Source organism: Fundulus heteroclitus, chromosome 14, assembly GCF_011125445.2.
Source record: "Fundulus heteroclitus isolate FHET01 chromosome 14, MU-UCD_Fhet_4.1, whole genome shotgun sequence".
NCBI classification, from domain to species: Eukaryota; Metazoa; Chordata; class Actinopteri; order Cyprinodontiformes; family Fundulidae; genus Fundulus; species Fundulus heteroclitus.
Genome location: NC_046374.1, coordinates 15770451 through 15786375, shown reverse-complemented (window position 1 = coordinate 15786375; position 15925 = coordinate 15770451). Strand labels below are relative to the sequence as shown.

Below are 15925 nucleotides of genomic sequence, written 5' to 3'. Positions count from 1 at the left end.
CCAAGAACAATGCTTAAAATCAGGATTTTGAGTTACGTAGAGTTTTAGCAACAACTAAGGGAGGACGTTTCAGATCTGTGTCGACTGCTCTGTGACGGATGTTTTCATCAGCTCTTTATTTTCAGCAGAAACACTCCTGAACCGAAGCATTAACCACGACACAGATCTGCAGACGTGGCAGTCAACATCAGAACCTAGCAGCACTTTCACACGTCTCCAGTGTGTGCTCAGTAAGCCTGAGTCGGAGGACTGCTGGGAGTTTGACATTGAATACATAATGGCAGCCTGGTGTTGAAAGGCTGTCTGCTGCAAATGTTCCTCCTGTCACAGATGGAAAGAAAAATCCTTTTGCTCGCAGGAGCTGTCTGAATGCCCTGTGAAATTAAAAGTCTGAGGACGCGCGTTGACTTAAATGCTCACGCTTGAATCACATGTTCAAGATCTGCAGGCGTTCTCGACCTGTCAAAATAATACGTTGCAGAGAGTTTTCTTTGTGCACCCCATAATCAGGAATATCTTAAACACAATTAAAAAACAAAACAAAGATATTGATAGATGCTATATGAAACATGCTAAAACATGAATATAAGCTAGTTTCTCCACGCCATAACATAATTAAATCAGCAGCAACAATGGGATTAATTAGGGAAGAATTATTTCCACCATGGTGGATATATCACTCTCACTTTTTAATTAAAGATGTTTAATACGGTTCATTACCTCAATCGGAGGAAAGCATCATATCGCCTGACTAAAGTCAATAAATGTGGAAATGCCCCTGTTTTCATCAGCAGACTTCCAGTGAGGACTTATCTGGGAACATGTTGTGCAGATAAAGTTCTCTGCTAATAAATCAGTTTACTAACTTCAGACAACAGATTAGGCCAGGGGTCACCAACATGGTACCCGCGGGCACCAGGTAGCCCCCAAGGACCATATGTGGTGCCCTCAAGTCTGTTAAAAAATAGCACGACCCTCCAGTGAGCTGCATCTAATATGGTATTTTATTTAGTTGCTCTTCCTTTTTTAATCATATTCATATCATCCATTAAATCCATGTTTATATTATATAAAGTTAAGGTGAACTCTGACTCTTCTAGTGCGGGTGACCCTCCATATGACAACACCAATGAAGTAGCTCTTAACTTCAAATAGGTTGGTGAACCCCACTTTAGGCTATCTAACTTTTTCATGCAGCACTTTTTGTCAGTTTAACATAGTTAAATAAAACTATTGCTGGTTCAAACATGGCTAACAATACAAATAGAAGCAGCAATTATTTACCATATTTTTTGGACTATAAGGCGAACTTAAAATCCTTAAATTTTCTCAAAAATTGATGCTGCGCCTTATAATCCGGTTGTGCTTACTGACCGATTTTATGTGGTACAATGCGCTCAAAAATCTGTTAAATTGTGTAAATACGACTTTGGTAAGCAAGAAAGCTGCTCCGCTCAATGGATATTCAGAGCATTACAGTACACTGTGTCACTACCTGATTGGCCCATAGACATTATATACGTAGACGCGTCATTGGGCGGGTTCTGCCTATGCTGCGATGCGTCAGAGCGTCCGCCATCTTAAATGTGGCAAATATATATATATATATATATATATATATATATATATATATATATATATATATATATATATATATATATATATATATATATATATATATATGTGTGTGTAGAAGGCAGATAATAGTGAAATCAGCCAGAATACATTTCCATGCAGCACAGGAATGAGGCATCTTTTCTGACTCACGTTCACAATAACAGAACTCAACTTTTTTCTGCCACATACAATATGGCGGTGACGTTGACGTGCGAACCTGCGCCCTATGACGCGTCTACGTATATGATGTCTGTGAATTGGCACATAACAGGACCCCTGAGCTGTCCACAAGACTGCCTGACTGTAATGTCTGAACTAGAAGTGCATTCATGTAAGGCAGCCCTCAGCCACAGTACGCGCTAGCAACAATAAACCAAGTAAGTTAATTCGATATGAAAGCTGCGTTTATTTTGTCGTCCAACTACTCTGTCCCCCCGACAGAGACGGGTAGCTCTCCCTCTCAGGAAAGAGCGGTGTAAGGTGACCAGATTTGATTTCTCTAATGAAAACCGGGGACGTCACTGATTTTGTTAAGCACATAATCTCTGCCTGGGGGTTGGTTTGTTTTATCTGAACACAGGGGGCGGGGAAGGTGTGTTAGGCAAAGCTCTGCTATGTCGGGACACCGGCAGGACCAGGTAAATACCTCTTGTTGCACTAAAGTTTTTTACTCTATCATGAAACACTGAAGTCGGGGACATTTCCGGGGACAGCTTTTGCTGGGAACAGGTCATCCAAAACGGGGTCCCCAGAAATCGGGGATGTCTGGTCACCCTACCGGAGGTATAGAGTACCATTACACACATGGGAAGATTATGTAATGCACTTTATAATCCGGTACCTTATGGTCCAAAAAACACGGTAGGATTAAATCCTAAACATGGCTGAGATTTGTTGTGTTGAAAGTGGATGTATATATGACCTGGCAGGCTGTACTTCAGGGCAATTAAGCTTACAGCGTCTGTTAATTGAGTTAAGGAGTTAAAGATCTGCTAATTAGTAGAAGTTAAATTATCCATGCAATAACTTTGTTCATCAGCTAAAGCAGAAGATAAAATAAAACATTTAAATTAATGGAGGTCAAAGAAGAGGAGTATAGCGTCTAAAAATTTAGAAAGAAAGCAATCCATTCATCCATCCCCCCATAAATTTATCCATCATTCATTCATCTGCCATCCATCCATATGACCCATCACTGGCTGTCACTAGGGTTCTCCATTGTGTCTTAAAACACTAACAACTCTAAAAACGTTGTTCTCCATTTCTTCCTGTCTTTGTTGAGAACAACGATGGAAATTGTTTTTCTAACTAAAAAAAAACTATGCATCCAATAAATGCACAAAGGCCTGAGTCAGTGCAAGGATAAGCAATGTGTACAATACCAGTCCTACCCTCTTGGTGTTACAGATGATAGCAAAGGCTTCAAAAATACCTCCCAGACCACATGGGCATTAAAAGCAAAAGCAGAGAACATTTATAACAATTCAATATTTAAAACTAAAGACACGAGAATACAACAGACCAGGACAAAACACACAAGCTTGAAGAAAAAAGCTCTGCAGCGAGAAATCTTAGACCACTACAGAAAAGGTCAGGAAAATACACAAACACTTGATTATGGTAATCATTGCTGCGCTGCGTCATGAAACCGCTTGCGAGGAGGTTGGCAGCGCTGCTTTGCATGTAGTCGGAAGAAGCTCTGAGGTCTGAGGTCCTTTATGGAGCCATATAAAGCTGGAGGCAAGCCACAGATGTAAAGATAGGTCTGAGTGAAGGTGATTTGTGGTTTCAGTGGTTCAGAGCAAAGATCCATGCCATTAACGTGAAGAGAGGGGGACTTTCTGGGAGAAATCTTTATAGAAACAGAGAGATGGGGCCTTCTCTGAGAATCCAGCGTCAGCACTAATGTGACAGCATACTCTGTACTTCTTGGAAATGCACACACACGGCAACCTATGAGAGGCGGTTTGTGACATAATCAGACACAGACTGGGACAGAGACACAATTACACAGCAGCAAACAAAGAATATATTTGTTCGGCACAGGCTCCAGTTTCAGCAGGAGTTGGCTGAGTTTGATATTCCTCCCATGAGTCTTTGCTCCTCTGACTCCGGATCCCCCCGACACTCAGCTAAGCAGTCCATCTGTTGTCGTTTAATGAGCAAACGTTATTACCTCTACGGCTTTTCCATCACCATCACTGGAAATGATGACATTTGTACTCAGAGATGTGCATCAACATTACTCTAAGTGAGAGGGACTGCAGAAAGTCGGCTATAATTTTGATTAATTCTTCATAATAAGTCATTAATATGACATAAATAGCATGGACCTATGATTAATGAAGACATGAACCCTGGTGAAAACCATCCCTCACTTGATAATTTCCTTTTTTTCTGTATCAAGTTTTTCTTTAAGGAGTTAAGGAGCTGCAGCTCTGGTCAGAAGTTTACATCCATTCATTGTGGTCAGGAATGTCAAACTGGCCTTGGATGCTTCATTTGAGTTTCTCTTTCCAAGGGTGGAATGATTATATAATCACTAGTTGTATTTACTGGGGATTTTTTTCTAATCCACACTAGTAGCAAAAGTGTACAAATAGACTCAAATATGAACACATAATCATGTAAATCTTTTAATAAGTGCTACTGAAGGTGGTTTAATTCTTACATTTGGGTTAAAAACCTCTATTAAAGCTAGAGTTGGTCATTCTGTTCAGAAACACTTTTTGTTAGACTGGGTAAAATTGTCCTTAAATACGGAAAGTAGTTAATACATTATACATTCAGAAAAAGAAGGTTAAAAAAAATCTTTGTGGGAGCTGCAGGCCTGTAAAATAAATCTGACCATTCTCTGCCATTCGGTAAGAAGAGCAGGGATTGGTCAGAGTTTTGAAAAAGAGGAAGGCCTCAGTAGAAAGAAATAAGACCAGACTAGATTTGGGAGAGTTTTTATGTGACTCTACCTTTAAAAAGGAGCATAGCGAAAGTTTCAGGATTTTTCAGACGTCTGCCCCCGCTGGCGACAAGTTGAAATGACACCAGTGTTGTGCACATGCATGGGAGAAGAGGAAAAGCATCTGCTGCTGCGACTGCACAGTTCTTTTGTGTAGAGGCGTAATGTCTCCTCAGGTAAGACGGTTATAAATATTGAAGTTAGCCCGTGTTCTTTCACTAATGCCTCAATGGCGACAGAGACTGAACAAAGCATCCAGGTGACGCAGCACGTCTCACCTATCCTCACGCCCAGAGAATACAGCCTGAATCGCTCTCTCGTGAACTGACTAATACGGCCTATAGAGGCAACTGTGGAAATAAAGGAAAACTCATTTTACACGATGGTCAATTGTTAAGGGCATGTATAGGAAAGAAAAATTCAACTTTTAGCTTAAAAACTTGCACTATTTATGTGATCATGTTTGACTGTTGTACATAGTTTTGTTTGACAGCACTCACTGGGCTGACAAATACTCCGAATGGGAAAGTCAACGAAGATACAAAATGGAAATTATTACGAGTTTTACAGTCAGATATGACTAAATTTGAGCTATTTGGAAACAAAGAACGCCTTGAGGAGCAGTAGTAGGGGTAGGCTTGCCAGCTCCTTGGAAAATAGATGAGGGACCCTTTTTGGCCATCCTTCTACCCTCTTCCACCTACTAACATAATTAATCTTTTCTTTCATTTATTATATTAAATTATTTTGTAAAGATTTGACTCAAACCTTATTTAACATATTTTTGTTTCTACATATGGGTCTATTCCTGTTTTCAAGAGATAGTTGGCAACCCTAAGTAGTGGTGATCATGCTTTTTACCCCATAGAAATAGAAATTATGTAGGAATTAGGAAGTCCTCCCTGCTTTGCCTCACTGGTACCAAGAGGATGAACCACATTTATCCTGTATTGCTCAATCCCAGCGGCCATATTTACCACGGCATTTACCTGCATTTACCAGTCAAAATTTAGAAGTCACCTTAGTTTAACTATCCCTCTCTCCATAAAAAAAACAGCCCATTTCTGCCATGAAACTAGACCCACCTTTCAAAGAATTAAATAAATATTTGTTTGTCCTTTTTCAGAAGAGCTGTGATTTATTCAGAGCAGTCAGAACCAATGTTTCTGAGTCACCCGGAGCTGAGTAAGTTAATGTATCATTAAAAGACGTGCTTATACATTCACCCCCTCAGCATGATGGGTGGTCTGAAAACGTTTTCTTGGCTCTGTGAATCAATTATGAGGTATAAATCAGCAGAAAGTGGCTCGGCCTCAAGTCTGGAAGCTTCTGGACACTATTAGCAAGACAGCGGCACAGATGCCAGTGATTAAAAACGGCCGTTTATCTTACGGGTTTAGTCTAAACAGAAAAGAACAAGAGTATGTGGCATTAAAAGCAGGTTTAATCCTGTAATCAGTTTTTGATTAGCAGAGGAGCAACCTTTGTCCTCCTGACTTATTGACAGACATTTTTCTCGTTCCTGTTTTTGCTGCATTTTCTCTGCAGCCTTTCCTGCCCACCGCTGACCCCGTGCATCTCTGTCTTCGGCCCCAGATGCAACTCTTTCTTCTGCGTTTCCACCACGTGACTCCTAATATTTGGTCATCCTTTTCAAGTGTCAGGAGATGTAAGCTGAAGCTGTAAATCAAATCTCTGTGTTGAAAATTCTCAGACAAGTCAACAAACACCCTTAAGAATCTTCTTTTTATAGATGTATCATACCCTAGATGCTGCTTTACCCTTCTCGGGTTGCCCCCCCCCCCTTCACGTCGGTCTGCACACCAGTAAGACCTGCTGTATATACAGTACACTTCCCACACAGACGGAGCCTCTGGGATGTTGTGCACAATCAGCTGAGAACTAATAAAGTCTGCAACAGAAGCACCAAAACGATCGCCCCCACCGGCGCTGCGACGAGGTTTGAGTTCATGCAATTCAAGCGATGCAACACGATCCGGCCGAACATCGACTTGGCAGTCGGGCGGCTCCGGCAGCGAGAGCCGAGGACATGCACCTGCCGTCCCCCGGCGGCTGTGCTCAGCAGTAGATCCCACGGACGTCATTCAAAACCCCTGAGAGAGAGAGAGCGGGAGCAGGAAGGTCCACCGAGCGGGACTGAGATCAAGTAGGTTAAATTCCTGATAAAACACTAAAAAAAAAAGCTATGAAATCTCAGAACTGTTTAAAACAAGGCCAGGCTTTTGATTTGCATGGATTAAGACTGAGGAGAGGCCGTGGTGGGGTGGGGAAGGGACACTGTGATCCAAAGTACAAGCCAGGTGCCTTCTGGGGAAACGTTTTAGGGTCGGACAAGACAGAAACTGAGCTGTTACGAGAAGTCAGAGAGAGGCATTCAACCCCAAGAACACTGAACTGTCAAGCATGGTGGTGGTTGCATCATGCAGTGGAGCTGCAGTGCTAATGGTTTGCCCAAAGTTGAACAGAAATAGGACAGAAATATAATTTATTGTCCCTCACCTGAGACAATTTAACTGAAATTAAAACTACTCTCACCTGCCACTTTATTAGGGACACCAGTTCAGTGGCTTACCTAGCCAAATAGCATATCAGCCAATCACAAGGCCAAAACTATCTAGACGCGGCGAAGACGGTCTGGTGAAGCTCAAGTGACTTTGAACATGGCCTGGTTGACAGAGGCAGTTCTCCAGATGCAGCTGATCTACTGGCTGCATCAAACACACCTATAGCTCTGATTTACAAAGAACTGTCAAGAAAAGGGGAAATGATCAGTATGTGGATTGTAAAAAAAAAACAATAAAAACCTAAAAATGTCACAATAAAATGTGTGACAGCACCTGAAATCTCTGAATGCACAACACATCAGACCCTGAAGCAGAAGAGCTACAGCAGCAGAAGGCCACCAATGTCCGCTAAGAGGACAAAAACTAGGCCTACGGGCTGAACAAACCTGGACAGCAACACATCGCAAAACAGGGCCTGATGCGGTGAGTCTGGGTTTTAGCTTCAACATTAAGAAGTTAAGGTTCAGAGCTAAGCATACAAAAACATAAAGGCATAGACATATCTTGTCTCATATCAACGTATCCGGCAGAGTACGTCACAGCGTACCCATCTTCTAATGGCTCCACGTCCAGAAGCTCAAATCTTTAACATCTGGTTTCTTGAACATCATGACAGGGAGATCAATGCACTCCGATGGCCTCAGTCCAACAGGAACATTTCTTCATGGATGTGCAGCCGGCAAAGCCTTAGCAAAAGTGTGACGCCATCGTGTCAATACGGACCCAAATCTCTCAGGAAGTTTTGACACTTTGTCGAATCAATAACAGGAAGATTAAGACGGTTCAAAAGAGGGTCTAACCTGGTACCACCAAGAGGTACCTAATAAACAACGGGTGAATTTACAAACTCAGATTTAAAAAAAAGTGAGCAAAGAGAAAGGAAAGTAATCCAGACGAGCATCAGTGGTGTTGTGAAACCTGCTTCCAGCTGTCCTTAATGAACAGGGACAGAAGACCCATTCTCTGCTGGAAGGAAACAGACATGATTCATCGTCTTCATGGTGAAGCAGGCGGTTCACAGCGCATCGCTGCACATGCAGGCATCAGTGATCCGTGCGCAGAGACACACGCCCTCCTAATGTAGCCAGGGGTCCGCTTTGACTCTCTAGAACAGCGGAGTAACACCATTTCTCACACCAGAACTCCCTCCTGGAAAAATGACAGAAAATATGGAGTCTCTAGACGTTTATGAGTAAGAGACGGTTTCAGAGTGTACTCTGAGGTCAACGAATCACGCTCTCCAGTACCAGTGTTTGACTTTTTAAATGCTTTAACCTGCAGTCTGAAAGGAAACGGGTCAAAATCATCTTTAAGGGTTTAGTTTAAGACGGCAGATCTAATTTAAAAGCTATGAACACTAAGATTTGTGAAATATTGAAATGATGACTGAATGAGGCCACATTTTCTCAGCGATACCACAGATTTGTGTTCTGAAAACGAAACTGAAAGTCTGGTTTTACTCACAGCTGTACGTTAAAACCCACAACAACAGGAGTCTGTGCTGTTTTATTGTGTCGCTATGACAGGATCGCTATGACTCGGCCTTTTGACGATTGACTGTTAAACATTAAAGTCATTTGACTTTCAGTCACGAGCTCCAACTCCCCTTCTTAGCGCTGGAAACTAAATATTTACGCGTGTCAACCTGCTCTTGCACAGCGGTGACAGACGAGGGATCCTGCGTCAACGCAGCGTCATCGGATTATTGTGGCGTGACAATCCTTAAAAAAAAAAAACTTTCTCCAGCTGAACATATAAAACATAAAGACTAATACTTAAAAGTCTCAGAGAAGTTTCAAGGTCAACTTCTATAAAAGTATTGTGTTTATCAAACCTCTGATTTTAAGCTTTGCTGAGGCTGCAAACTTTCTCTAATAACCTGAGGTATTTGGTCCCTTCACATGGCCCTAAAAATGGTTTATTGCAGACGGTCTCTCCCCGTACATATTTGGATACATTTCCCTCAGCAACTTCCACCTTGACCTCATCTATGAGCCTCTGGCATTATTCTGGCCTTCTTTATCTCTATTGGTTGGTTTTCTGACAAGGTCAGGATTTTTATTGTTGTCCGTATATCTTTAATTGGGTTTAGGTCGGGCCTTTCCAGAGGCTCAATGTTAGGAAGCTTTAAACCAGTTTTGATGCATTTTAGGATAATTTTTCCAGCTGGAAGAACAATTGTCCACCATTTACCTGCTGATATGAGGTGAAGTTTCTCCATTATTTCAGAAACCTTGAGCGTCGCCGACACACATTTCCACAGTATAATTAATGCGGCCACTTCCGTGCACAATGACCCCAATAATAGTGGTGGTCCAGCAGTTTATATCTCAGCTGGAAAGGAATAGTTGGATGCAATACTTAGTGGCATTATATTTCAAGTGCCATGGGGTAAATTCTGTGTTAATGACATACAGTCATATTCAATAAATTAGAATATGCATTTCTAACAGGCTTGATTGTCATATTAAAAGTACCTTTTGAACTTTAAGCCAATATGAAACATACTTTTCATTAAGCCAAACCAGCTGGTGTGGAAAAACTGGTGTTTCTGCATTAAGAATGTAGCTTTTTTATTGGTCTGATACAATATTCTAATCTTAAATGCTGTGTTTTTATTAGCTGGAGTTGGGAAAAGGATCATATTTAACAGACATAAAGGCTTTAAAACATCAGTCTGTGTACATCTATATATTTTATGTTTCCCTTAGTGAACCGAGTTACTGAAATAAATATACCTTTCATAATATTCTGATTTATTGAATATGACTACATTTTTGATTTTTGGAGAGACTTCCACCGCTGTCATTGCCCACACTTGATGTCTATTTTCAGCCACTGGGACGCTTAAGCTCACAATATATATGGGGACACGGTGATAGGATAATGTGGGATAGCCACAATTGATACCATCATCACAATATTATTGCAATTACATGTTTTCCTGTTTGGTTCAGCTCAAAACAATTTTCATCTCAACCTCTAGCTCCAGACTTTGTCCAAAAAACAAGATAATAATAATAATAATAATAATAATAATAATAATAGATAGAAAGATAGAAGAAAGATTAGTATAACAGTTCTATCAGGTTTTGTATAATATTTATATATTTATACACACACACACACATACATTATATATATTATCTATGATATAGTATATATATATATATATATATATATATATATATAATATATATATATATATATATATATATATATATATATATATATATATATATATATATATAGTTCTAGAAACCTAAGAGGAGAATTAGGGTGCGTTTCTAAAAATTGAGAAGTTCTCTTTTTTTCATTTATGTTTTCTAGCTCAGCCAATTTTTTTTATTACAGCACTAAGGGCTAAAAATGGCTTTTTGAATTGTAAAGGCTACCAACCGTCATGTCAACCTGAGGAGAGTTAACATGGACACAATTGGAATTGTGAGAGACGGACAACCAACCCAAACAACCAAAAGAAAACTCACCTAAAAGCAGACTCCTTGCCAGGAAGCCACCTGATTTGAATAGATTTTCACTTTACTTGAAAATAGCCATTTAATCTGTCGTTAAAACCTTTAGATTAGTGTGACATTCATGGAAATGAAGAGCGTAAGGTCCAACCAAAAGCTGCAGTGCCTGTCTTAGCTGAATGTCTCAACGTCTAACCACCGAGCCGGGAAGCTCACCTCCACGCTCTCGTTGACCTCTATCCCTCCATCGTTGTCGTCGTCCAGCTGTTTGTGGATGTGCCGCAGCGCCTCCAGGCTGAAGCGGTCGGCCTCGCCCGCGCATGGCGGCATCACTATGAGACACGGGTCTAGAGAGAACAAACACTCGCCGTCAGTCCACTCACTAAAAGTATAATATAACAATGTTAACGAAACGTGTCTTAATTTCCCCAAATCCATGACGAAGCTACTCATCATGAACGAACAAAGGTTGTGTTAGTTGTCCAGCTAGTATGCTCTGAACAGGAAAACAACATCACAGTTTAGCCATCCGGCCTGAGCGGCGTTCATTTATTCAAGGCAATCCTATTATACTAACATATAAAGAAATGGTACTTAATCAGTGGAGATGGTCAGTCGGGCAATTCAGTGTCCACTGTTGGGGAAGGTGGGCTTTTGCTCTAATTTTTACAGCAATTTGCAAAGATGGTTACAAAAACTAGTCAGGATTTTAAAAAGCAGCAGCTCTCACACCAGCTGGTTTGGACATTTCAATATGCGAAGACCGAGAAAGGTAAGGAAACCTAAACCCAAGGTCGGTGGATATAATATGACTTTGTCAACATCCTTTATTATTTTGAGCTTTTCTTAAAGTCATTAACAACATGAATTGCAAACAGGCGATCAGGCATATCAAAAAAAATAAACATTTTGGGAACCATTGGGAGACTTCCGGGAAAGATTGTAAAAATGGCGGCGCCCTGCGTCGGCAGTAGGATGCTGTTGGCTTTTTCACAACATCACATCTTTCAAGTCATATTTTTGTCATTTACCAACATAAAACGTCTAAAAAAAAAAAAGTTTATTTGAAAACAGGTCCAGACCACCTTTGCCAAACGTGCAAAGTTGTCACCTGAAAATGGAATCTGGACCTCCTGCATCAGGACCGACGCTGGAAGAGCAGATCCGGTCAACTCCGTCCCATTTTTAACCGACTAGACATGAAAGTAGAGATGTTTTACTTTTGTTAAAAAGTGAAAGAGGAGTGTCGACGCTTTATTGTTCAGTTAGTGGGTTAAAACAGAAAAAAAACAACTGTTCTCCCGTGATTGTTACAACATACCAAGACTGCCTTATATGAGGAGAATCACGTGTGTTTAAACTCCATTCATAACATCTACGCTCAACATGTAAACGGCTCTGTGGTCGTTTCCAGTATTTTCTGATGAAGATACCATTTTGCTCTGATTGTCGCTCATCTCTAGAAATCCTGTCTGCTTCAACCAAAACTCCCCCTTCCTGAGTCCATTCCAGCTGTCTGCTTTATTCCTGTAAAACATTTTGTTTCTAGATAGACACGAATGAATGGATCAAATGAAACAGACCCCTTAAGAACAAACTTTTTCACAACTTTGATCGCTCTTCCTCTGCTGCTCTGTTAAGGGCAACAGGAATTACTGACGGCCACAAACTGTAAAAGAAGCCGAAGCAGTGGCGCAGGAGGCGGGGTTTAGACCGAGCTCTGAACACCCAGATGGGCTTTGCTGTTTTTTAGCGTGAGGATTCCCATGTGTGGCGTGTGAGGTCATGGAAATGCGTGTGTCACGCGGTCATTACGTGAGAGTTGACAGCCCTGGAAGTCACATCGAAAAATCTTCTGAACAGATGCCAATCGTTTTGGTGACTTGTTGTTTTTTTTCCTCGCCCACTTAAAAAGAGAAGGATGGGTCTTAAATGTCAAACTTTCCTAGCCAGTTTTAGTTTTATTATAGCGTCAAGCACGAATAGACTAGAGGTCATGACAGGGCTGCAAACAGTGTCTATTTCATCCATTTCCTTTGCTTTGACAGGGAATATTTCCCACTTTTCAATGAGCACGATTCCAGAACGGCCGCATTGTGTTTTCTGGGCGTCAGCCGACAAGCTTCCACTGATCTGAAGGATGGGTTTTGTACGATTTTCATCCAGAAAATTTAAGTCAAATGCCTTCAAAACTAATCTGTCATAAGGGGCTAATTTTAAAGAAAAAAAAATCACAAAAATAAAGATATTTCAAAGAGATTACACCATTTAGCTGTAAAATACTGCGTGACAATAAATGACCAACTAGAACACCATAATCCTGACGGTCTGTTCTGTGACAGTGGCGTCTTTTATTCTGTTCCCAGAGCGTGCAGACGTAGCATCGAGCCGCTCGCTCTTTAAACAGCAGCACGCAGACAAAGTGCTCGGTGCCTGCCGTTGGACCGCTGTGGGAAGTTGTTGTCATTCCTGCGGTGTCCCTTAGCATCCCCCCCCCCCCCTCTCTTGTTTTTATTTGACCACCCCTCCGAACTCGAAAGGAGCCAAAGTGCTATGGGGGTCTCCACACGTGCAAATCTGAAAATCCTCAGACGCTCCAGCTCGTGAGCAAACACATGCAGCACGTTCGTCTCAATCTCAAATACGTCAATCCAGGAGAACAAAAAAAAAAGAAAAGAAGCCTACGTTTTACCTCCTCCGTGTCCGTCCTAGTCATGTTATGGCCCGAGTCCAAGCCAGAAGAACAACGATGCTCTGCACTGGCAAGTGTTCAAACAAAAACAAGCAACCACAAAGCAGCTGTGGCCAACGCGCCGTCACCTACCACGCTCTAAACACATGGATCTGGTCTGTAACGCGTGTTACAACGGAGTAATTAAAGAGCAGCAATACAGAAATGCCATGGTGTTTAAAAAAAGTACGGAAAGAAGAACTGAACACTTGGAGGTTTCCAAACTCCATAGATTTAGAAATTAATACTGTGCATATTTTCTAAAAGTATTGTGCATTTTATAGTTGGATTTTCTTTTTTGAGCCTTATGATGTCCGGCAGATGTTGCTGGATTGTCTAAGTTTAAGTAAAACCTAATTTCACTGCAAATGTAAAGCGTGTTGCTACTGCTCTCCTGGGACTTGGTACATGCTTTTTTTTTCCTACTGCTTTCCTTTCACAGTGCTACAACCACTGAATCATCTAAACTATCTACACTAGAACGTTTTTCTCACAATCTGCAGAATATCCCTGTAAACACTGGAGGGTTTCTGCACATCCACCATCATGTTCAGCCCTGCTGTGGAGGAAGCGGCATCAGTATTATCAGCCCATCTGCAGCACAGACGAATGCAGGGGAGTAGATCTCTGTACAGATCCAGTGCAACGCCAAGCGTGCCCTTCTGCGAAATGCATTGAATCTGCCGTAGCGCTCTGTGTGCATATCTCACCGAGTGCAGCCAAAAGGAATAAAGCACACAGAGAATCTAAAATCAGTGTTTTCACTAATCGCTACAACAACTCTGTGCTGATCCCTCTGAGGCTCTGAAGCCTGTAGCTGTTTTTTTAATGAACTGCAGGCCGGTGTCTCTGACCCATCCACGGGGGTGTCCTGGCCACACATCGCGCATGAGCTGCCAGGCTCCTCCACGTCACACCAAGCACCCTCACATGCTACCAACATGGTTATGTAACGCCAAGGTCTCAGCACACAGTTTTTGTGCAATCGGACAACTCTCACACTACCAACATGTTTAATGGAGACTCTCCATGACCCTCAAAATTGTTTTTTTATTTATTTATTTTTTTACATTGTGAAGTCGTCTTAGTTCAGTATGTAGGGGCCCAAATAGTAATGGTAAACATAGGGCGCCGTGGCGGTGTGGTGGTTTGATGTGAATTTGCGACAATAGTCTACAAAGGGTAAAAGCACTGTCCCATAAAAAGACAATCCACCTACAACTGCATTTTGATAAATGTACTAAAGTGTCTTCGGGGGTTATCTACTGTCAGAACCTATTTTATTCCTTTACTCTTTCTTTAGAAAAACAAAAATAGAAAAACAAAAACTTGCACAGCAATCATTTTCTGTGACTTCTCCTGCATTGTCTACATTTAAATTGTTTACTTTTAAATCACTGCTGCACCCTATACTGTAATTTAAATTTAATTCAATTCAATTCAATTTTATTTATATAGCGCCAAATCATGAAACATGTCATCTCAAGGCACTTTACAAAATCAAGTTCAATCATATTATACAGATTGGGTCAGATTGGTCAAAAATGTCCTATATAAGGAAACCAGTTGATTGCATCAAAGTCCCGACAAGCAGCATTCACTCCTGGGGAAGCGTAGAGCCACAGGAAGAGTCATCTGCATTGTACATGGCTTTGCTGCAATCCCTCATACTGAGCAAGCATGAAGCGACAGTGGGAAGAAAAACCACCCATTAACGGGAAGGAAAAACCTCCGACAGAACCGGGCTCACTGCAATTTACAAGCTGTATGCAACGAAATTTCGTTCTGTACGCACTCTGTACATACAAAATGACAAATAAAGTTGTCTAAGTCTAAGTCTAAGTCTTCATTTTAGCTGGATCGTCAAAAAAACAACAACAACACATCCACCAGCATGTGAGAGGATATGCTAAATATACCGAAGACTCCTGTTGTTGGGTTCAAAATGTCCGCTCTGCAGCCTAGAAGAATGAAAAGGAGGCATCTGATTGCATGTCAGCCTGGGCTGAGTTTGGACAAGACGAGCCATAAATGTGTCAAATGAAAGGAAGCAGCATGGGACTAGACTGGAGCTGGACGTAGCAAGAGTTTGGACAAAGCTCCGATCACATGTTCGTGTGTAAACAGACACGGTGGGTTGGTCTATCAGAACCTAGGTGGATTTTAACGTCATGCCGTGATGGCAGACAGGAACTGGTGGAAAGATCACAGGTTTGCTTCCTGATACGCCACAAGCGACGAGGACCAGCCTCCTCTTAACACCAGACAGAGAAACAGGAAGGAGGCGCCCGCATGTCGCTCTAAACCGCTTCTTGACTTTAATACCGAGTAGAACAGCTGCAAGATGTCAGAAACACAAACCCTTCCAGATGACTCTTGGGTAAAGAAGGCCGTGTGTGTGTGTGTGTGTGTTCAGTCAAAAAAGCACCTGAGAACAACTTACATAATGTATTTGCCTAGATCATCTGGGAAGTTTACATAGTCTGCAGTTTGCATAGCAGCGTGCATATCTATTCTGCTGGCTGGTTATTTAAAGGGACACAAAACTAATTTGGTCGTTACG

General features: G+C 41.5%; 1 protein-coding gene across 1 annotated transcript in view; it reads right to left on the bottom strand.

Annotated features, from left to right (window-relative positions):
* Window positions 1-15925, bottom strand: part of LOC118556534 (stromal interaction molecule 2-like) — a 53949-nt gene that overhangs the window by 11301 nt on the left and 26723 nt on the right. Inside the window, exon 2 of the mRNA XM_036147017.1 lies at window positions 10848-10978. Within this exon, the coding sequence (XP_036002910.1) occupies window positions 10848-10978 (131 nt within the window). The remainder of the gene's footprint in view (window positions 1-10847; window positions 10979-15925) is intronic.